The sequence below is a fragment of the Chelmon rostratus genome, chromosome 17, assembly GCF_017976325.1.
Source record: "Chelmon rostratus isolate fCheRos1 chromosome 17, fCheRos1.pri, whole genome shotgun sequence".
NCBI classification, from domain to species: Eukaryota; Metazoa; Chordata; class Actinopteri; order Chaetodontiformes; family Chaetodontidae; genus Chelmon; species Chelmon rostratus.
This window is the reverse complement of record NC_055674.1, coordinates 14490305-14513124: the sequence shown is the minus strand read 5'-3', so window position 1 is coordinate 14513124 and position 22820 is coordinate 14490305. Positions and strand designations below refer to the sequence as shown.

The window sequence follows — 22820 nt, the reverse complement described above, 5'->3', positions numbered from 1 at the left end:
ATAGTGGTGTAAATGGCTTGTTTGTCACTGGAACAGTATGTTACTTAGAACTTGAGAGCGCACAGACCCTTTGATATTTGTGTCCCAATAAACTGCAATGATGCAAAGAAAGACAAGCCATTTATCATTTGTAAAACACTAATATTTTATTTATTATAGGTTCATCTGGTGCAAGATTGCAATAAATGATAAAACTCTTGCAGGGAGTGAGAGGTCACGCCCAGTAAAACCATTTCACTTGTTCCATTTAATCAAGACGTAGGACACTCTAGCTCCTTTTCCGGTTGTCATCTCAGGACACAGTCCCTTTTTCTTCCTCTGACTGTCTCATCTCTATTCCTCTCACAAATAAATACTTGCCAAGCCAAGGGGAACACAGGAATAACCCTACCCACACAAGCACACACACAGACAGATAAAAAGGAGTGCGAGGTCATTCATGGGTGATCGTCACTGAAAGGCTGCGGCACAATAAGGCGCAGAAAGAAAATGAAAAACACACACGCGACACTGTTCTCAAAATGAGAGGACTGGCAGCTTTTTGTTAGCTTCATGCTTTTTGTTTTTGTGTATTTGTGTGTGTTCTCCATTTAATTTCCATCCTGGGACATTTTGAAGTAAACAAGGCATTTGAAAGACAGCAGAAGATGCTACAAGGTGGACAGTTTGTGTTTGAAGCACTGAATCATTATCCCACTTTTCAGCTAAAAAAAGAAAGAACAGGTGCTCTTTGTGGGTCCTCACAGCAACTGACACCCTCTTTACATCATTTTTTTAAACCAGGAAAACAGCTGATCCTGAGTGTGTGACGACTACCAGCTGGTAAAAAAAAGGGGGGTTATGCTATTTTCCCTGTTCTCACCCACCTTTGAGTCAAGTATAAATCCCCTCCACACTCTTATAATTTCCTGTTATATGTTCAATGCTTTAGATCTACCTATGTTATCCAGTGTTAGTACACTACAAAATCCAGCAATCCTGATTTGTTGTCCATGTTGAGCTGTCATGAAGTCCTTTCTAGCTGCTGCGTCTACTCCACAAAGCAAACCAATGGTTGCACTGCTGGTGTAACTGAAAAAAGAACATATCAAACCGACAGATAGTTTTAAAAATTCTGAGGTACGTGCACGTTGGGAAGACACTGAGAGTGATGCAATTTTTCACAACAAGCCGATATTAAATTCATCACTCGCGTTCACACAACTGCACTCGTTTGTAAAGTTTGTGAGTGCACGGATGACTTTAACGCTTGCCACAGATAAGGTTTCAATAGTGAGGTTTAGCATGTACTGCATGTGTGTGTTTGTGCAAGTGTGTCAATTTTTCTCGCTTGTGACACCATTGCTGTTTCCGTTGGCCGTCTGGAGAACGGACGACTTGTTTTTGAATGGCAGGGCGTAGGGCTGGCGGATGTTCACCCGGTCCTTTTCTGCTTCCAGATCCTCGTCGTAGCGCTCGTCTTCATCGTTGTCCTCGGCCTCACTGTGGTGCGGGGAGGAGTGGCGGGACAGAGCCGGAGATGGTGGCACAGAGGCTGGTCGAGGGTAGCGGAAGCCCGAGGTCTGATGATGAGAACCAAAAGGTGTCACAATCTCTAGCAGCGAGTGGAGGCATAAAGATTTCACTTCCATGAATGCAATAAATATTAAACTTACTGAGGTGGGCTCATGAAGGTCATACACATAGGTGTCAGGGAAGGCTTTAGCTAGGGCCATATGACGGGCAGATATATAATACTAGTGCAGAACACAAGAAAAACAACATTAATTCATCCTGCAGTCGTCAAATGCACAAAATGAGTCGGTTGGGTGTGGGAATCTCACCCGGCCGAGGTATCTCCAGTCCAGGAGCTCGCTCAGACGCTCAGTACGGTTCCTCTGGATGATCCGCTGGCGCCGGCTCTGCTTGCAGAACTGAAACAGGAAGGAAGTGAGCTGGTTGCATGACTCGTCGACCCCCCGAAACCGCCGGTCCAGGATGTAAATACCTGCAAAAAGAAACAGCATAATGTGAAAGAAAGCAACAGTTATGCATGTGTATCTTCCTAAGGACTCATTTTGAGAATCAAACTGAATAGAATTGAATAGATAAAGTTTAATAAACGCACCATATGCTGAGGGGTCTGCTATATGCTCCTCCATGAAACAGCCAAAGCCTGATAGGTTGGTTGAGATTGATGGGATTCCCATGACTGTGCACTCAGCTGATGGGGACAGAAACAGTTAGACCTGGTTAACGCTTTCATAAAACATGCCTTAACACATGAAAAGACCTTGTCAGCGTGCATGAGTCGTACCTGGTGTGTAGCCCCAAGGCTCATAATAAGAGGGGAAGACGCCAAGGTGGCAGCCTCTTACAAACTCCTCATAATCCATTGGAAGTAGAGGAGAGGTGGATGAAAGGAACTCTGGATGGAAGATAATCTATAGGAGGGAGACGCCATTCAGTATTGGAGGCAGATATATGAGCATTTACCGCAGCAAACAATGAGAAGTCACAGTTTGGAACAATGATCATGGCAGGAAGTTGAATCATATGCACAGGTAGTGATGTACCAGCAACCACACTTTCTGCTCATCCACACATTAAATGCATGTATCTTAGGCCATTTATGGACAGCTGACATACCTTGACACGGTCAGCAGAGCTGTTAAAAAGACCAATGCGGCGAACACAGTTCAGGATGGGGTCGCTGCTGTCCTCCAGCATGTTATGGGTGCAGATTGGCGGCTGGCATTGTCTCTGAGTCGCGAAGATGGCACGCTTCATGATGGTGAAATCCTCTTTGTCCAGCATTTTCGACACATCTGGCAGCTGTCCACTGATGGAAACGTGTGTTTTAGACTTAAAGGAAACTTGCGAAATGCCAAGATCAATCAGCTGGGTCCTCGTTTGTAAGATGTGTGCTTGGGTTTCTCCCTCATTTTCAAAAACAACTACAACAGAATACTTCTTAGCATGAAGAAACTCAACCAGCTGGTTGCATATCCAGGTCTGAAGGGAAACTTTTGGATCTTGTTTATCAAGACTTTTTGATTACATGGGTTGCCTCCTACTTTCTTTGAACTTTTTAATTTTAATATGAGTTATAAGACAAGTCATTCCACTCTATCAGGTTTCATATAGTAGACTGAAAGAGGTCAACTTACACTAAAAGCGACTCATAAAGTTTCTTTCCGAAGCGTTCCTTCACAGTCTGAGCAGTGTCCCTGTTAGGGATGAAAATAAAGAGAATAATAGAGAATAATAAGAAAGCAGGAAACACTTTTCCAAGTTGAAGTCAACCAGTCAGGTGATCAGTATGGGGTGTAGCACTTTGGCTGCACTTTTAGTTTGCTGCTCCATCTCGATGCTTCACCTCGCATAAGAAGAAACCTCACCAGAGCTGTTTCCTGACTGCTTGGCCCTTCAAGGTCTCCACGTTGAAGTTGTTTGTCCGAGCCGGCATGATGAAGAACGCAATGACGGTCACGTCGCTGTGATTGACCTGCGACAGGAGGACCATACAGGAATACGGGGTTAAATATATACACATGGGATTCACCTTCCTCCTTCTCCCAAAAACACACATAAACACATGTGCACGTCCATTTACACAACTACACCGACGCACACTTACTCTCAGTAGATAGTTGAGTCTGGCTAAAGCTTCCAAGAAGATGTCAGCTCCTTTGTTGGAGAACTCATACCTTCCAGCGATGAAGAGAAACAAACACTTGTCCAGGTTGAAGTCGAGGTGCCTGATGGTCAAACCAAACACAAACTATATCCTTGCAACTAGCAGGAAAACTCAGACAAAACTACTTTTTTAAGTTCTTAAGTTGACCGTGCTGTGAATGTTGTGATGTGTGCTGTGTCTGACCCGTAGAAGTGTCCCCTGACAAACTCTTGAATCCGATTCTTGCTCTGAGCGTGGAGGTTTTGAAACTCGTGCACGGCGGAGAACTTCTTCACGTTGAGCCCGTTGGGAGTGACGATGTCTGTGCGGGATGGCAGAGATTAAGCAAGCAGAGAGACAGAGGAATCAGTTTGCTAAATACGCTATATCCCCCATACGGTAAGACCTGCTTGCCTGCACATTGACAAGTGAGGACAGAGCGAACCGTCGAGGAAGTTTCTGAATTTCATGCATCAGTCCACCTCCACACACCTGGTTTCCTCTTGAGGAGGTGCTCTGCCTCGATGGCTGTGATCTGTGACACAGTGGTGAAGACATGGGCACAGTGAGCAGCCGCCCGCTCCAAACAGTAGCGGTGGTAGATCTGTCTATCACCTGCTTCCTTGTCCACGTTGAACTGAATGAGACCCAAACAGGAGAGAGAGTCTAGTGACGTAAACTGCTGGTAGAATATGTAATTCATCATATTTTTAATAATCCTGTCTGATTAAGTATTTATGTTTCATTTACCTAAAGATAAAAGCAATCTTTCCATTATTTTGTGCTTGTTTTATTACATTCCTGTGTAATAAATTGTGCACATACAATACCTCTGCAAGCTTGTTATAGAAGTCCACATTTCCAGCACACAGGTATCGTCCCAGCAGTGTGGCGTGAGTGGTGAAGATGGTTGCGATGGGCAGCTGTCTCTGTCTACACAACACCAGGCCCAGGCCGGCCAACCACTCGTGGAAATGGGCGACAATGTGCTGAGGCTCCTCACTCTGGGCTGCATACTGCAATATGCAAGAAAACAGGCTCAATGAGATAAGATAAGATAAAACTTTATTGATCCCACGCTGGGGAAATTTACTTGCTACAGACAGCGAGAGGTAGACAAAGAACTAACAGACAATAAAAAGGATACAAAATAAAAACAACTATATATATGTATATGATATAAAAAAGAAAATAAAAAATTGTATTGCCTTGCGAAGGATGGCTGAGTTTCATGGTGGAAAATTTGCACATGATATATATATATAGGACACACATACACACCACCACACATTCAAACATACCTTGTTTTCCACAGACATACGCAACCTTTTCGGACAGATAATCTATCTACTCTCTGCACATAAACCCGCACCGTTTAACCTCTCCTTTACACACAAAACAGCTAAAACATTTTACACTTCATTTTAATAGAAATTCTTGTCACTTGTCTGTTCTGCATGTGTGAGCCGCTCACCTCTCCCAGAAGCCATGCCGTCAGGAAGCCGAACAGCACGGCATCGTTGGCCTCGCGGTCGAACCACGGCACTCCAATGTCACAGAGCTCCCACAGCTCGCTCTTCCAGGTGTCCAGAGACCAGGCGGTGAACCCGACATCAATCAGAACAACGTAGGGGCTGCCCTCGATAAGCCACCGCCCAAAATAGACCTGGGGGAAAATGGAGAAAAGGGCGAGAGAGGGAAAAATTACTTTGTGCCACACTCCACCCATGGAGGAGGCCATAATTTTCAATTATCAATACAATTATTCTGAGCCTGGGCTGCTGCGCATGGGGCCCACACTCTTCCAATTATCATGATATCATAGTGATTTATTAATCACTAAATGAATCATCATTTTGCAAGAAACCCAGTATAAGCCACTGAAAGAGTTGCAGCTGCAACAGCAACTCCTATTTTTTGTTAGATTGATTAATCAGCTGTTAAGTTTTACCATGTTTTTATATGGAGATAAATAGGCAGGTCCTTCTGTTGCTAATCTGTGTGCTTTATTTGCAAGGCGCACATCCAGTTAGCAAAAACACATTTTAACACCACAAACCAAGATTCACCTTGATGAAACATGTCTTTCTGACACAGAAACTAAACTGGAATGCAGACTTTGATGTACCAATACAGTAATAATCCTTTAAGAAAAACATGTTTTCAGCCACACTAACTGTACTGTAGAGCTGGTCTGTGGTGACCTTACAGGTCACGTGATTCAAGGTACACCAGATAGGCTTTGTTGAAAGGACTGCACTATCTCTAAAATAGTACCATGACCACCCTCAGCCTTGACCCACAACTCCACAGCCATTGCGGAGTGACACAGCACAAAGCGTTAAAAGTATCTCTCTCTCTCTCACACACACACACACACACACACACACACACACACACACACACACACACACACACACACACACACACACACACACACACACACACACACACACACACACACACACACACACACCAACAGCTATTTATGGTGTATGTCGTGTGTCTTTGAGAGAGGGAGAGACAGAGAGACACTGATACAACCCCTAACCTTTACGAGGAAATGTCACAGGGTTTAGATACATTCTCTGGGACGGAAGGCTGAGCAGAGAGTGAGTGCGTCAGGTATGAGAGGAGGGCTAAGGATGATCTCTACTTTAAGAGTAGTGCACATTCACCACACATATTCACAAATCTCACTTTATAATCACTCTACATACAGAGTGTGTACTCTGACTGTCCTTGAGTGGGACATACAAATTTAACTCAGAGGTGTGTGTGTTCACTGTGTACGTGTGGCAGTACCTTACACCCACTGGAGTTCATCTTGTCAATGGTTCTCTTCAGCGTGGGGTTGGTGGGCTCAATGAGCTCCACCTGAGTGCGCACGTTGCTTTCCACGTAGGGACCCACCAGGAAATAGTTCTCCCCCCATTCCTCTGAGGTCAAACGGGCTTTGGTCTGGATGACGGTGTAGATGCCTCCAACTTCACACACGCAGCAAACACACCACACGTATGTACACAAAGTCAGGACAAAGATATAATGTGATTCAATCTGACATTAGAATTACCTCTGCAAATAAACAAGGTTAGATATGATTTATTTTTATCTGTTTTTATTTTATTTTTTCTTTCATTCAGTGTTCATATATAAACATATGTATTTTCATGTACTTTAAAAAGTGCAGACACAAATGCACACAAGCAATGACCAAACACTTGCACGCACATACACGCAAACAATGTGACTGTGCAAAAAGACTCACGTCCCCACAACATGAGTAATGCACGTCCACACACAAAAATACTTGCCTTTGTTGGCGACCTCCCACGCAATTTCAAAAAGAACAGCGTTCTCTAAATCAAACTCCTCGTCCCACTCCTCCAGTCCTGACAGGGACGTGACAGACAGGCTGCGAGCCAGCGGCATGCTGGGTAAACACAGAGCACACTCAGATGAGATAAGAGCACCTTACAACTGTGTATACACAGTGCTTGATTGCCACTTATTGGACTTATTTACCAAAAGTCACTGATGTGTGAACAAATCACACTTATAAACACGGCTTTTACAATGAAACCTGTTCTTTGTTCTTATTTCTTTACAAATAAATTCAATCATATGACATCAACCTTGGACATGTTTTGTACTTTTTTATCAGGACATGCTAACTTTACACCAATTGGCTGAGAGTGAAGATTTTAGTTGTTCTCTATCTTATCAGTGTTATCTTAAGTGTAAATTACTCATTTATTTCAACAATTTTACTTTCTCCTGACCAACATTTCCTTACATAACTGAAAGAAACCAGTACTGTGGGACATCAGTGAACCACAAATCCTATTTCATAACACCATTACATTATACTACTGTGGCTACCTTTCTCAATTGTTTTACAAACTTCATTCTCTCAGCTGGGACTGATGAGGGAAAATAGCAGTCGTCATTTTTCTGATAACTCATGTTAAATTTTTGCTTGTCTTATAGGAAACAATGGTCTAACACAACAACACTGAAGTGGTACATCATGTATTAGGGATCCAACATACGTGTGAATGTGTGTGCAATTGTATGTGTGATGTATATAATCTGAGATGGTCTAAGGGCATCTTCTGGCTACTAATACGACTACTTCTAACTCAATAACACACACACACACACACACAAACACAGTCAGGCATACCACTAAATGTCTTTTTATAAACAAAAACTTCAAGTTTGCACTGTGAATTTTTAATCTCAGTTTGGTTACTACACCAGGCCTAATTTATGATGGTCTTGTTTTTTTCATTAGTTATTCTTGTTTGGTTTTAATTTTTGTTTTCTCTTCAGTTTGCCTGTTTCTGTTTAGTTTTTATTGTTTAAAAATATTTAGGCTTAGTTAAGTTTTTTTTAGTTTCAGCAGTATTTTTTTTATTATAACATGGGGAGTATTTGTCAGAGGAAGGATTTAAGAAGGATAAGAATATATATTATAATACAAACACAACACAAGACATTACCTGTATATCTTGATTTTATTTTAATTCATTTTTTTCTTCTAAAGTCTAGTTTTTATTTTTAATTTCTGTTAACTTTAATGTTTTTTCCGACGTAGGTGTAGTTTTCATTTAAGTTTTAGTTAACTATAGTAACCTTGCACCAGACATGGGCTATAACACCGTAGCTCATGTCAGTGCAACAGAAGAAATTTAATCAGTAGAGACAAAAAACATAATTAAGGGAGAATGCATTTCCGCTGACAGAGACTAAGATGCACTCATAAAACAACTTTGTGTTTAGTTTCTGCTTGCAGAAATGGTGCAACCTCCGGAACAAGTGGGGGAGTGGCGTGAGAACAGATGCAGGATGGTGGAGGAAGGCATTGGCAACAGCATGGATCAAGTATAAACTTGATCAAGCCGTTTACATTGTGGCACTTGTTGACATCATATGAAATGGTGTAACTGCCTGAAGTTGAGACATGTGAAAAACTAAAAAAAAAGTGCACAACCAGGATTACACACAGACAGAGGGGAAATTCTCCTCCACAATTCGGATGTTTTTTACACTGATCACCAGAAATTCACCTGTATGTACTCAAACAATGAGCTGATCTCAAAGTCTGTAGTAACTGATGGCAGTGCGCAAATGTGACACGAGGAGATAATGACAGACATGTAAAAATATTCTGACATGGTGTTTTCCCACAAAATAATAATCCTTAAAATTACATCTACTCCTCCTCCCCCATTAAAAAAATCTACAATGTATGAATATGCAAATATTGCTCACTTGAAAAGTTTAACTGGACACGAGATGTCTCCCACTTCACTGAATTCTCCACCAGAGGCTTCAGGTTTCCACATCACACTTGTGTAAGTCGCATACTGAAAGGTGACTGGCTTCCTAGACGTGATGTCACAACTTCATGCTCATGTGGACACATCTTAAACTCAGAAATAAGCTAAAGCACAGAGAAACTTTCCCTCCTTCAACAGATGAATGTGAAAAACAGTCTCGGAGTGTCACACTTCCATCATTCTGCAAAGTGAAGCTCAAACATCCGGATGAACTAACAGGAGGGGGACTTTAAAACGAGTCTCTAACTTCTGCAACAGCATCTGAGAAGAGTATTATAGTTATAGAAATAAACATACGAACAAACCGCCATCTTTAAAGTGTACTTAGAGAATAAATCCCGCAGTGCTGTAACTGAACTGCTGCTCATTTCTTGGGGGACCCCCTGGGATTCCCTCGGGCTCTCAGTAGGAACCCTCGCCTGCCTGGGACACCACTTCATGGATGCTTTGCCATGGACGACTGACACTCACATGGACATGCAATCACAATAATGCCCTTGTCAATGTTCTACAATTTAATAAACATTTTGATTTGTTGTGTCTAGTGGGCCTACATATCTGACAAGACCCCCTCTCACCTCCACCAGTCCCAAATCGAGCAATGGAGGGCGCGTTGCACGCCCACCTCAGGCAGCAGCTGCTCGTCCAAAGACTACAGGCTAACCAACAGCAGGCCACCCGGCTGAATATAAATGCTGCTGAATGTATCTCCTGGGTTTTCTCATGAGTTGAGGAGCGAACGTGACATCGTGCAGGCACCCACTGCAACCCAGTTGCGGAAACGCGCAAAGGACACAGCGTCCTGTTGTGCGCCCATTCAGGAAGTATTCAACAATTGTCATCGTGGAATATAAAAGACAGACTCACCCTTCGGTTTTTCTCCTAACCTGATGAAGATGAACTGCACATGGGCAGCTGTCGCAGTCAATCCAAGAAAAAACTAAAAACCAGAGCAGCGGACAGTGAGGAGAAGGGGGCGGCGGCTTTGGTTAAATACCAGCGATTCACATTGGTTTGATGCATTCGCTGTCATTTCGGGGGGCAGGACGCCCATGAGCTGAGATGCAGGAAGAAGGTTGGGTTGCTGAGCGCTCTGCCGTGGTATTATTCATGAGCTTCACTCCCATTGGCATCAGTCTCCTCTTGGTCTCCGCCTCTGTGCACAACGTGACGGGAACTGGGCGTTTTCCTCCGCCGAGAGATGCAATTGGATGAGCAGATGTGAATGGGAGTTGCGGTGCTTCGTAAATTATCATTTCATCCATGCAAAACAGGGCAGTCACGGGCTACCGAGCAACTTTTAGAGAAGAGCAAGAGAGTTATTTATAATATCATCAACGGGTAATGGAGAGCATAGTTTTGAGAATACAACGTGACCAGTGACATTAAGACACCCAACCCCTCTACATATCTCTGTGATCTATGCTATGGCAAACAAATGGGCCAAGCGGTCACCGTCTATATTGGTGTAGCTCCTGGAAATATGTGGGCGGCCCTCTGGTCACAGATTTAGTATATTAGGCCCCCAATTGCATTAACAAACCGCACTGTTCAAGTGTCACTGAACACAGCACTGCCTTCCATACAACTTTAAATGTGTTGTTCTGTGTTACAGCGTGACCTCTGACTGTGTGTTGTGTGTCTGGAGGGAGAGACAGGAAGCACCAGCAACTTTAAGGGATAAGTACAGACACACAGTGGTGAGTGAACATAGAGACACATGTTCCTCTGCCCTTTAAAGTTTTACTTGCTGATATCTTAATAGTTATTGATTTGACTAGTGTGTCAGTGTATGGGATGAATGGTTTGTGTGACTGAATGGTCTTGTCTTGATCTTGTGTATATGCAATTTGTCTCAGGCCTCTTGCAGACTTTCCAGGCTGATGAGACTCCCTCAATAAATAAAGTGAAATAAACCAACACTCAAGTTAAGTGACTCAGCTCTGGAATATGGAATCTAAAACCCCGTTTTCAGATGTTTAGACTACATCTAGACTTCATCCCTTTGTGTGGATAGTCCATAAGGTTGCACACTGAGGTCATTGCACCAATGTAAACATTGCCTTGTAGAGGGCTGCAGTCATATCATTAGATGATTATATAATTGCACATATAATTTATTTAAGACAGAACAATACATTTCTTAATTTAACTCATTTACATTACAAGTTGAGAATATACTTATCATCTTATTGTCAAAATAAAACAACTCAGAATAATCATATGGATGTGTAATTTCATGCCTTGAACAAAACTAAGAAACAACAAAAATTTTAAGTATGCCAAATTATTATTCTTAGATGCAGTCAATATGAAAACAAAATGGACTAAATAGATCTGTTACACATGATGAGATCTCTACAGTTGTTCAGTCGTTTTTCCCTCCCTCGCTGCTCTACACATGCTGACGTAATTTTGCCGGGAACACACGGTCCTTTTCAGCGACTGGGTAATGTCAGCCCGCGTCCAACTTCCTCCTTACTAACCGCCGTGTTTGAGCCTTACCAGTGTCGTCATTGTCCATTCCTTTACTATTGGGCCGAGTAACAAAGCGGAAATTTTCCGCGCTTTCGTCGGTGAAAGTTCACAAATTGAAGAAGAGTGGCGGGAGCCGCTGTTGTCAGCTGAGGGGTGCAGTAAAGAAACAACGTTGTTAGGTATTTAAAACTTCGTTAGAAAAGCAGCAGGCATTGATATTTGTCTGGGAACGCTGCACATTGAGATCAGTCCTACGTCTTGGTAAGATCGGCTATGGCGCGAGACTGTTCTGTGTTTACACTCGCGCTTGCTAGCTTGCTGCTGTAGCTCGTTACCAAAGAGTAGCAGCTTCCTTAACTGTTAGTTTGATCGAAAAATAACTTGACAGAAACTTTCCCGCTGGAATGGTCAGTCCGACAGAGCGTACAAGTAACGTTGTAGTATTAACGTGTCGATAAGTTATCAACAACAAAGCACTGAAAAGCTTCACAGGGCTCAATGTAGCAACTAATGTTCCAGTAGTTAGTTGTAATGCTAACTGTGTAATGTGAAATGACGTTAGGAGTACAGCACCAACCATGCTAGTTACATGGCTAATGGGGTAAGGTTGCAGTATGTGCAGTTCGGAAGTCTGCTTGTCATGTGTTGGATCTTAATACCAACCACATGACATGTAGTTTATTACATTTCACCTCACCTTTACGTTTATGTTTTAATGACATTGACAACAAAACATGATTTAATGCAGCGTTATCAAATGCATTATAGTCAAGTAAGTTATCATGGTCGTGTTTCGCTCTTTCCTTTTGAACCTTGTCAAGTCTCTAGTTAATACTGTTTTGCTTTTATCTTGTTATTGCATTTAAGCGCACTTTATCCAGTCCACTGAAAAACACCCTGTGTTTATCGTATTAAATGCTACGACACTGTCATCACTGACAGCACTGTACTTGTTTCACGAATTATTTGCAGCGAAGCCCATCATAACCAACACAGTTTCTAAACATGTGCACTTCATGCCAAATATATATTTAATATAAATATAGTAGGAGAAATAGTAACACCAGCCTAGTTAAAGCATTGTGTCTTTCATTCTGTCCAATCTGTCATATGTACAGTATGTCTTGGTTGTCTATCAGAGTGTTAGCTTTCTTTTCAGATGGCAATAATAAGAAGTATTAGGAATTTGGTATTCTGATGACTCTGCCTCATACTGAATATGTGTAATATCTAATCCTCCCCTCTACCTTTATGTTTCTTGTAGACATGAATTATAAAAAACACAATGGGGGCCCTGTCATGGGCGGTGCGTCCCAGGCCAAAAGGGGTAAAATGGCAGGCGAATGGGAGGACAGTCCGTCGCAGTTTGAAGAGGAATTATCCATGTTTGACGATGCAGAGATGGATGCAGAGGAGATGGAGGGGCAGGCAGGCCATGATGTTATTCCCGTAGGTGGGTGCTGCACAGCCAACCACGCAATAGGTGGCATAAGTAAAAGATATTTCCAGTGTAGGAAGAGATTGTTGAGTTATTTAAATGACATGCAGACCTGTTTCAAAAATGGTAAGGGCTAACAGTTAAGTTTTAAGTTGTACGTCGTCTCTACAACTCAATTATTATACTCTGTAAAAGTCTAATCACAGTACACAACTAATGTGATGTCTTTATGTCATATACTTTTTCTTCTTCTTAAATAAGCACAACTACACACACTATTTATTCTTCAGAACCTGTAGAATGATAATCATATTTATTTTACAGCGTGGTTTTTCTCTTTTTAAGGTAAGTTATTCGTTTGGCTCGAAGCTCTAACAAATCATCTGATGCCTTGAATAAATAAAGCATGCTTGGCTTTGTTAGCTGGCATTGGCTCCAGTTCCCCCGCAACCCTCAAGGATAAGAGGATATAGCTAATAAATGGATGGATAGCTTTGCATTGTGAATAATGCAGCTGCGTGCTAACAATAAATGGCAGCTGTGGAACTAGTTAACTACCATTCCAGGAAATTGCTCTTACTGGGCTGGTTCAACTTCTGATTTATATTTGATTAGCTCTTAGCTCTATATGTTCATATGATAAATAATGCACGTTGGTTTTACTTTTGTCTTTCTTACCACCTTGTTTCTTCAGGTGATCTCTTCTCAGCAGACCTTAACCCTCGTTGGCGGCGGCCTCATGCCCCCTCACTGGACCCATCATCTGACACTCTGGTGTTCCAGCAGATTGATCTTGATTATTATTTAGGTAATTATTAAAAGAGGACATTTGTTGAAGCCAGATTCAAGATTACAGAAACTTAACTATGTGATATTTGCAGTTGTTAACAGTATGACTATGATGGAGATAATATTGAGGTGACTCGCATAGATATTTTTTCACCAAAATTTGACACAGATTTGAGTCTCAGAACCATGGACCTGACACAGGTGTCTTAGAGTTATCCTGGCTTCTTCGAAAACATCTCCACCTGCTCAAATGCTGTTGCTGTATGTTGGTTTCCATTTTTGTGTGATGCAGGGGCAACAGTGGCAGGCATGCCCGGCCAGTCCCAGGGAAAAGTCCCCATCATTCGAATGTTTGGGGTGACAGACAGTGGCAACAGTGTTTGTTGCCATGTCCATGGTTTTGCACCTTACTTCTATGTTCCTGCACCAAGTGGTGAGTACTTATAATTATATTTGTGAATATGAACACTATGTATTTTGATGACACATTTATGTAGTGCAGTACCTTTTAGTCAATTACTAATAAATATTCTCTCACTAGAACATATTTCTTTCTTGTGAGTGTGTCACTTCTGAATGATTTCAGCTTTTGGGGGATAATCATCGAATTAATGTTTCCTTCTTCTTGCTTTGAAAAGGGTTCACTTCTGCTTACCTGGGTGAATTTAAAAAAGAGTTGAACTCTGCTGTCCTGAAGGACATGAGATCCAATAAGGACAACATCTCTGTCACAGTGTTGGCTGTGGACATCACCCGCAAAGAGAGTGAGTACCAGTGATGTGCTAATGCATGTGCATCTGTCGTTCACTGAATGTAAGTGTTTCAGACAATTTGCGAACACAAGTGTGTTCTTTGGTCAGATTATTGTGAACTGGGAAGCTGTTCCTAGTTACAAAAATCATAATGAGTAACAATTTACATGCCAAGTACAGTGACTATTCTTTTTTTGTTATGATTCATGGTGTTAACTTCTGATTTCCTTTTTCCTGCAGACATGTATGGTTACCATGGGAAACGTAGTCTGGATTTTTTGCGGATAACCATGGCGATGCCCCGTCTCATCGCCCCAGCAAAGAGACTGCTAGAGCAGGGCTTCAAGTTCGGACCTTTCTCCTTAGAGCATTACCAATCCTTTGAGGCCAACATAGATTTTGAGATAAGGTGTGTGTTTGGGCTGTCTAAAAATGGTACTGGAGATTTCATAAGTTAGTTTGTGGAGGGATCAGGTTCAGGCAGTGCAGAAAGAGTTTGCTTTGCCAGGAAAATGTGATTATTCAAGTCTGAAAAGGTCATGACAACAGAAATGTTGTCATAAAATCTATGATAAGGAACTTATTGTAAACATTGCTTGTGTGCTCATAACTCACACAATGAGCACAGAGGAAGGAAAAAGCAACAGTTAAAAGACTGCACACAGAATGTTTTCTAGTTTCATGTAAGCAGACAGATTATTGTGGACTGACTGATATGTCTGGCTGCCTGCCTGTGTTGGCAGCTGACTTACTGCAGTCTGTGTTTTTTTTAGCCAAAGAAGAAAACAGAAATATGGAGATGAACCTCATTGAGAGGCTCATTGAGATTGAGATGAGATTCTTTCAGTTATAAGATATCTGTACCTCAGAGGATATTTATCTAGGTTTATTGTTTTATGAAGTTTAACATTGTGGTCTTACATTTGTCAGGCTTTTGCAGTGTTTTGTCCTCTGTGTAACTTGAAAGCCATATTATATTGTGTTGCTGTAGTGCACATATGTCAAACTGATTCCATAAAGGGCCGTGTGGCTGCAGGTTTTCGTTCTAACCAAGGAGGAGCACAGCAGGCCAACCAATCAACATCAAGGGATCACTTAGTTATCAGCTGAAGTCTGAGATCAGCTGATTATTCGACTCCAGCCTGGTGTGGTCCTCCTTAGTTGGAAAGAAAACCTGCAGCCACACGGCCCTTTCTGGAACCAGTTTGACATGCCTGCTGTAGTGCATGTTGACATTATTACAAAACAGCTGGGGAGTAAATGCAACACTGAAGCTGTATTTTTCAGCTGAATGAGCCTCTCTCTGTTGTCAGGTTTATGGTGGACAGTGATGTGGTGGGATGCTGCTGGATTGAACTTCCCAAAGGCAAGTACCGAGTGCGTGAAGAGAAAGGCATGGGAAACACGGATTCTCAGGAAACTGGCAAGGTAGGTATAGCAGATCAGCAGTTTACCTCCCTCTTCAGTGCTTACACATAAAATTTGTTGTTAGTTTTCTTGAACGTTCCCCCCTGTTTTTGTCCTTTAGGTGTCCCTGTGTCAGTACGAGGTGGATGTGGGATGGACAGATTTGATAAGTCACCCTGCAGAGGGAGACTGGCAGAGGATCGCACCGCTCAGGGTCCTCAGCTTTGACATCGAGTGTGCTGGAAGAAAAGGTGTGTTTCTTTTTTTCACTCTGCCATCCTTATTATACAGCATGCAAGTTATTACACCTAACATACTTTTTGTATAGGAGGCCCAATCATACATAAGGAAAAGCGAATGCAGAGTTTGACTCTGGCTCTTTTTTTTCAGGAATCTTCCCAGAAGCAGACAAAGACCCGGTGATTCAGATCGCATCTATGGTGCAGCGACAGGGTGAGACAGAGCCCTTCATTCGCACCGTGTTCACCCTCCAGTCCTGCGCCAGCATCGTGGGCTCTCAGATATTGTGCTTTACACAGGAGAAACAGCTACTGCAGGTATACACACTGGCTTCAGTAAAGCACTGGAAAAAAACATTCTGGCATGATTTCCTCGTTCCCTTTTCGAATGTCTTGTCGATCATCTGTCTTGTCATTGTGCGTCTTTTGACGGCTTTGTGAGCAGAGCTGGGCTGAGTTTTTGAGGACAGTGGACCCAGACATCATCACTGGATACAACATCCAAAACTTTGACTTCCCCTACTTGCTCAACAGAGCAGCTGCTTTAAAGGTTAGATGGAGCCACATTTGTCTGCTACTTCCATGCAATACCAAGGCTTAAAATCACCATATTGAAAGTAATGCACGTAAATTTCTCCCCCGTTTATTCAATGAAGCAAATTGTGTTGTGTTCAGGTGAATCTCTTTCCCTACCTCGGCCGAGTGCGCGGCATCAAGTCAGTCTTGCGAGACCTAAACTTCCAGAGCAAGCAGATGGGCCGCAGAGAGAACAAGACCATTAACATGGAGGGCCGGGTTCAGTTTGACCTACTGCAGGTAAACTTCATCTGCAGCAACTTACTATTATATATCATAACCACAACAACATTTAAGTTACTATCCAGTTAGCATGTGGTGCATTGCTTAGGTAAGAATGTTTTCAGGACAAGACACTGCACACTGACGACAGTCTGACTGGTGTGTTTCTCTCAGGTTCTCCTCAGAGACTATAAACTGCGCTCATACACACTGAACGCCGTGAGTTTCCACTTTCTGCAAGAACAGAAGGAGGATGTGCAACACTCCATCATTACTGATCTGCAGGTATCTGGAGGATAGCAGTTGTTTTTAAGAGCTCTGCAGATTCAATGGCCTTGTTAATCGGTATTTAAACACCAACATGAGTTGGCACTGTTTTTTCTCATCTATCCTTCCCCTTCTCCATCACAGAATGGCAATGAACAGACCCGTCGTCGCTTGGCTGTCTACTGCCTGAAAGACGCCTACCTCCCACTGCGCTTGCTGCAGAAGCTGATGTGTGTGATTAACTACATGGAGATGGCCAGAGTGACAGGTGTGCCTCTCACCTACCTGCTCTCAAGAGGACAGCAGATTAAAGTTGTCTCTCAGCTGCTGCGACAGGTAACAAAAGCAAACACATGGGTCAGTTAGTCAGTACATATAGATTTAAGAATGGAAATCATAAGTGTCTGTCCATATGTAGGCCATGAAACAGGACCTGGTCATGCCTGTTGTAAAAACGGAAGGAGGAGAAGACTACACTGGAGCGACTGTCATTGAGCCAGAGAAAGGGTATGTACATCTGCTGCTACTGTCGGTTTACGACTTCTCTCTGCTCTTGGTGTTGATGGGTTTTGGTATGTGCAAGCTTACCTTTCCTTCACCACCTCACTGTGTAGGTATTACAGCGTTCCCATTGCCACCCTGGATTTCTCCTCCTTGTATCCATCCATCATGATGGCTCACAATCTGTGCTACACCACCCTGCTGCAGAAAGGCTCGGTGGAGAGACATGGGTGAGCCGACCTTTTCTTCAATGTGTGTGTGTGTGTGTGTATTATCTTGAAAATCCAGGAGAAATGAAGATCTGTTTTTGTGTCATTTTGCTATTTCCCACCTTCCTAAGTGAAGTTTAAAAAGGCTCTGAACAGCTTTAGTTTCAATAAACTTCGTCTTCTTGCAGTTGGAATGTGTTTTGTAAAATGTGTCACAGAATCTCTGAGCTGAAAGTGATTTGCCATATACGTTTAGCCAGACTTAAGACTTATTTTGGTTGAATGTAGAAAACTATCCACCGAAACAGAGACACAATGATACAACTTCACCTATTTTAAATGTGTTTATGTGTAGTATTAACATGAACTAATGTCTGAAGTGGTTGTGTGCCTTCAGCCTCTCACCAGAGGACTTCATCAAGACTCCAACAGGTGATATGTTTGTGAAGAGCTCCATGAGAAAAGGACTTCTACCTGAGATCCTGGAGAACCTGCTGTGTGCCAGGAAGAGGTTTGAATCGTTCAGATATATCACAAATTGACCTGAACTCTAGTGAAAAGTTAGAAATTCAGCAGCTGGCAGTAGACAGTAGATGACTTCAGTCCCATGATGCCTTGAATTTGAACTTCCTGTTAAGATTTTTAACATCTTGATCCTCTGATTCGCAACTAGTGTTTAATGTGTTTCCTCTTGCGGTAATAATGTAATAATCAGTTTGTCCCACTGTCCATCCACAGGGCCAAAGCAGAGCTAAAGAAAGAAACTGACCCTTTTAAGAGGCAGGTGCTGGATGGTCGACAGCTCGCCCTCAAAATCAGCGCAAACTCCGTCTATGGGTTCACAGGTGCCCAGGTGGGCAAGCTGCCCTGCCTAGAGATCTCACAGGTGAGCACTTGACTCTGGGTTTCATGTTGGTATTAGAGTCAAACTGAAATTACATTGCAGGTGTGACAGAAAACAAAACTCTCAATATTTTTATGTGCTGAAAATGACGTTACGACTTTGGACTGATTCTGTTGTTCACACCTGATGCAAGTGATTGCACAGGATGTGGTCTTGCCAGATCTCTATTTTACATTATCGACCAGTACATTAAGATTAGAAAATGTAGTCAGAGCACAAACGGTAAACAACAAAGATGTAGAGCAAAGATTAGTGTTGAAATAGAAGCCACAGCTCCATTCTAAATAAAAACCTAAATCATGAACCACACCGGGCTGTGTTTCTTGCTGTTTTGTGGAAGGTTGACTTAGTTTTAGAACACCCTTACAGCTGTTTTGGGATGAAATGCCTTGCTCAGTTGCAGTTATTGTGACCAGGCATCGAAACTCATTGCCTGTCATGTGGCTTAGGATTTTCCTCCATGTTCAATGAAAACTTATTCCTGCACAACAAACTTTAATGATGAACTTATTTAAATATTTCTTTATCTCCTCATCCAGAGTGTCACTGGTTTTGGAAGACAGATGATTGAGCAAACCAAACAGTTGGTGGAGTCGAAGTATATCATTTCCAATGGTTACCAAGGTGATGCCAAGGTGAGGAATACATGGAGTTGCACCAATACTTACCCAAACTCCTCCCTTTTTTTTTTTTTACCTATCACCTTCATTAGTAAACATATCAGTTTTGATTGATTTGGTGCTTGTTGTTGTTTTCAGAGGACCACCTTTGTGTGGGTGTTGATTAAATGTCTTTTTGTATCTTTTAAAGGTCATTTATGGGGACACAGACTCCGTCATGGTTAAGCTTGGAGTTGCCACAGTAAGGGAGGCCATGGACATCGGGAAGGAGGCAGCAGAGTGGGTATCGTCCCACTTCACACCGCCCATCAAACTAGAGTTTGAGAAGGTACCATGTCTGCCCCTTTGATTTATCAAAACACTTGTCCAAGTATTTCATCATCTGTGAAGGTTGTGATCGAGTGTTTTCTCTTTTAATCGGGATGGTTAGAGTGGGTGGAGACATCTGAGTACTGGAGTAACCCTCGTGAAATGATAACACCACCATGATCCTCGTGTAGTGTGTCAAGGAACAATTAGACATGTGTACAAGATAGAAATGCAACAGCAGTTTAAAATTGCAGTGAGCTGGGATTTGGGACACCGCCCTCACAGCTAACAAGAGCTTATTTTTGTCACCTCCACAGGTGTATTACCCATACCTGCTGATCAACAAGAAGCGCTATGCTGGCCTCTATTTCTCCTCTAGCGCAGACACACATGACAAGATGGACTGTAAAGGCATTGAGACTGTTCGCAGAGACAACTGCCCTCTGGTGGCTAATCTTATCAACACCTGTCTGCAGAAAATCCTCATAGATAGGTACACACACTCTGTACATAATGCAAAATCAGTTCAAGATTTTGTGCATTTTCAGTATTTCATCTGTAATTTTATTTGGACATACTGAATAGAACACCATATTTGATCATGCAATGTAAGATTGTAATAGGAACTTCTTAACTTTTCTATCTGTGTGATCTTGGAATTATTTTATCAGATTTTTGGTGTCTAAACTTGATGTTCAAATGCTGAGCCCACTTTCTGGCTAACTGCCTGGTTGAATCTAGCCACGCTATGAGCCGTTCATTTGTCGCGAAAGTAATCACAGCGGATGTGATGTTTCGTCAGGGATCCCCAGGGTGCTGTGGCTCACGCTAAAGAAGTGATCTCGGACCTACTGTGCAACCGCATTGACATCAGCCAGCTGGTCATCACCAAGGAGCTGACACGCACCGCCCAGGAGTACGCTGGCAAACAGGCGCATGTGGAGCTGGCTGAGAGGTCAGATTAACCACACTTACTTCAAATAGTACTCCAAGGGAAGGTGTTTGGGTGTGTGTGATATGGGTGTTGAGGATGAGCCGATGTTTTACAGAATGAGGAAAAGAGATGCCGGCAGCGCTCCAAACCTGGGAGACCGCGTCCCATACGTCATCATTAAGGCTGCAAAGGGAGCCGCTGCATACATGAAGTCGGAGGTCTGTAGTGTTTGATGATCTGCAAATAAGCATCTTTATTTAATTTGTGCATCCCCCTCTTTCTCCTTTTATCTATCCTGATGAGAAAACCACATGTTGTTTTAGGACCCGATCTATGTGCTGGAGAACACCATTCCCATTGACACTCAATACTACCTGGAGCAGCAGCTGTCCAAGCCCCTGCTGAGAATATTTGAGCCCATCTTGGGAGAGAGCAAAGCAGAGAGTGTCCTCCTCAGTAAGCGCTCAAACACACACACACACACACACACACACACACACTCCCACATCATAGTCTTGTTACTACAGTTTAGCCAGTTAGCTGACACTCTTATCATCATCAGTGGTTTATTTGCCTAGTAGTGAACTTTTAAGTGTAACTTTGGAAAAAAAATAATTAAGTCATTTAATTTATTTTTATCACTTTCATCAAAATAATCAGCATTATATTTTTCTGTGTCATGTGCTGAGATCTAAAGGGTGAAGTGTAACATCGCCAACATGCTAACAACCAAACCAAGTGTCAAAGCTGCTCATTTCAGTCGAGATATTCCGTGTCCCAATAGATGTAATATAGATGTGCTTGTCAAATAAATGAGACTTGGCGTGTATTATCTTCTCAAGCTTGAAATCTAAACTTTGCCGGTGATTTCCTGGTGTCTTTCAGAGGGTGACCACACGCGCTGTAAGACTGTGTTGACCTCGAAGGTCGGGGGCCTCATGGCATTCGCTCAGAAGAGGAGCACCTGCATCGGCTGCAAAGCTGTGCTCAAGACAGATGGTGTGTGTGTCGTTAGACTTCAATATCCACTTAATGAAGTTGGGTATCACTTTTTGGGTGGGAGCGGCATTAAAGAGCTTTATTGTGTGTCATTGCAGCGGCTGTGTGCGATTTCTGTAAGAAGAAGGAGTCTGAGCTCTACCAAAAGGAGGTAGGCAAGACGACAGATGACATAATACTTTCATTTGTTGATTTTTTCCACAACAAGGGCTGCAATTATCTGGTTGCAGACAATGTTTAAAGAAAGATGTAAGGTCTCAATTTAATACCAAATCAAATCTAGTCTCATTTTGTAATAAATTACTTTTGGGCTGCTATAGACTAGTGTGCTGGTTAAATTGTGATTTTTGTCTTGGCAAGCTGACTGCTCCAGTAAAGCACATGCAGTTAATTCTTCATTAGATCGTTTGTTTTATTTAGTTTAATTTGTTAGCATAAGAATTAAGGGGCTGATACCTAAAACAAAAATTTTGGTTGTAAATTACAGATCTTTCACCTGAATGCACTGGAGGAGCGTTTCTCTCGCCTGTGGACTCAGTGTCAGCGTTGTCAAGGCTCCCTCCATGAAGACGTGCTCTGTACCAGGTGAGTAAAGCACATGTTTATTATAACTGTGTGTACTGCAGAGTGACGGCTGAGCACGCAGCGGCAGCCCTTCGTGTCCAGTAACACTGTCCTTCCTGTCTCCTCCACAGCCGGGATTGTCCCATCTTTTACATGAGGAAGAAGGTTCAGAAAGATTTAGATGACCAGGGCAAGCTGGTGTCTCGCTTTGGGTGGTGAGAGGCACACACACCCTCTCACTCCTTATGTGCCTCATTTCAGATGACCTTGGACTCTCTTCTCAGTATCTGTTATGCCTTTTGGTGCTTGTAAAAATGCATATATATCACACTGTTTCTATGTTTTCTACTATGAATAAACTGACATTAAGTGGTGTCTTTTTGTAAAATAAAGTCAACAGCAATCTCTTCCTTTTGGGGTGAAAAGTATGGTCATTACTAATTTAACAATCACTGCAACAGGCACATTGGAAATGACAACATTTACATACGTACAGGATGCTGGACCACACAGTAAACACACATGTGACGTGTCCTGTGCGTGAAGAGGGTTACATTGTATAAACCTGCCTGTTCAGCTGTACATGTCTGCATTCTCCAGTCGTAATTT

The 22820-nt window shown here is 42.5% G+C and overlaps 2 protein-coding genes across 2 annotated transcripts; one reads left to right on the top strand and one right to left on the bottom strand.

The window, feature by feature from the left end:
• Positions 1 to 128: 128 nt before the first annotated feature.
• Positions 129 to 10006, bottom strand: gys1 (glycogen synthase 1 (muscle)). Its single transcript, XM_041956794.1, has 16 exons — positions 9871 to 10006; positions 6973 to 7091; positions 6464 to 6645; positions 5133 to 5324; positions 4489 to 4674; positions 4151 to 4295; positions 3863 to 3980; positions 3620 to 3740; positions 3381 to 3487; positions 3150 to 3209; positions 2629 to 2821; positions 2297 to 2423; positions 2108 to 2203; positions 1824 to 1987; positions 1656 to 1736; positions 129 to 1562 (listed from the first exon to the last, which is right to left on the bottom strand). The coding sequence occupies exons 2-16, from the start codon at positions 7088 to 7090 to the stop codon at positions 1317 to 1319; spliced, it is 2136 nt and encodes a 711-aa protein (XP_041812728.1). The 5' UTR covers position 7091; positions 9871 to 10006; the 3' UTR covers positions 129 to 1316.
• Positions 10007 to 11585: 1579 nt separating this feature from the next.
• Positions 11586 to 22585, top strand: pold1 (polymerase (DNA directed), delta 1, catalytic subunit). Its single transcript, XM_041956972.1, has 27 exons — positions 11586 to 11742; positions 12746 to 12934; positions 13614 to 13727; positions 14001 to 14141; positions 14347 to 14472; positions 14701 to 14869; positions 15774 to 15888; positions 15989 to 16118; positions 16258 to 16424; positions 16552 to 16656; positions 16782 to 16922; positions 17079 to 17189; positions 17316 to 17507; positions 17590 to 17678; positions 17786 to 17902; positions 18279 to 18392; positions 18620 to 18767; positions 19325 to 19420; positions 19596 to 19733; positions 20032 to 20207; positions 20517 to 20669; positions 20764 to 20866; positions 20972 to 21104; positions 21534 to 21647; positions 21746 to 21798; positions 22135 to 22232; positions 22343 to 22585. Exons 2-27 carry the CDS (start codon positions 12748 to 12750, stop codon positions 22428 to 22430), a joined length of 3318 nt encoding a protein of 1105 aa, XP_041812906.1. The 5' UTR covers positions 11586 to 11742; positions 12746 to 12747; the 3' UTR covers positions 22431 to 22585.
• Positions 22586 to 22820: the final 235 nt, after the last annotated feature.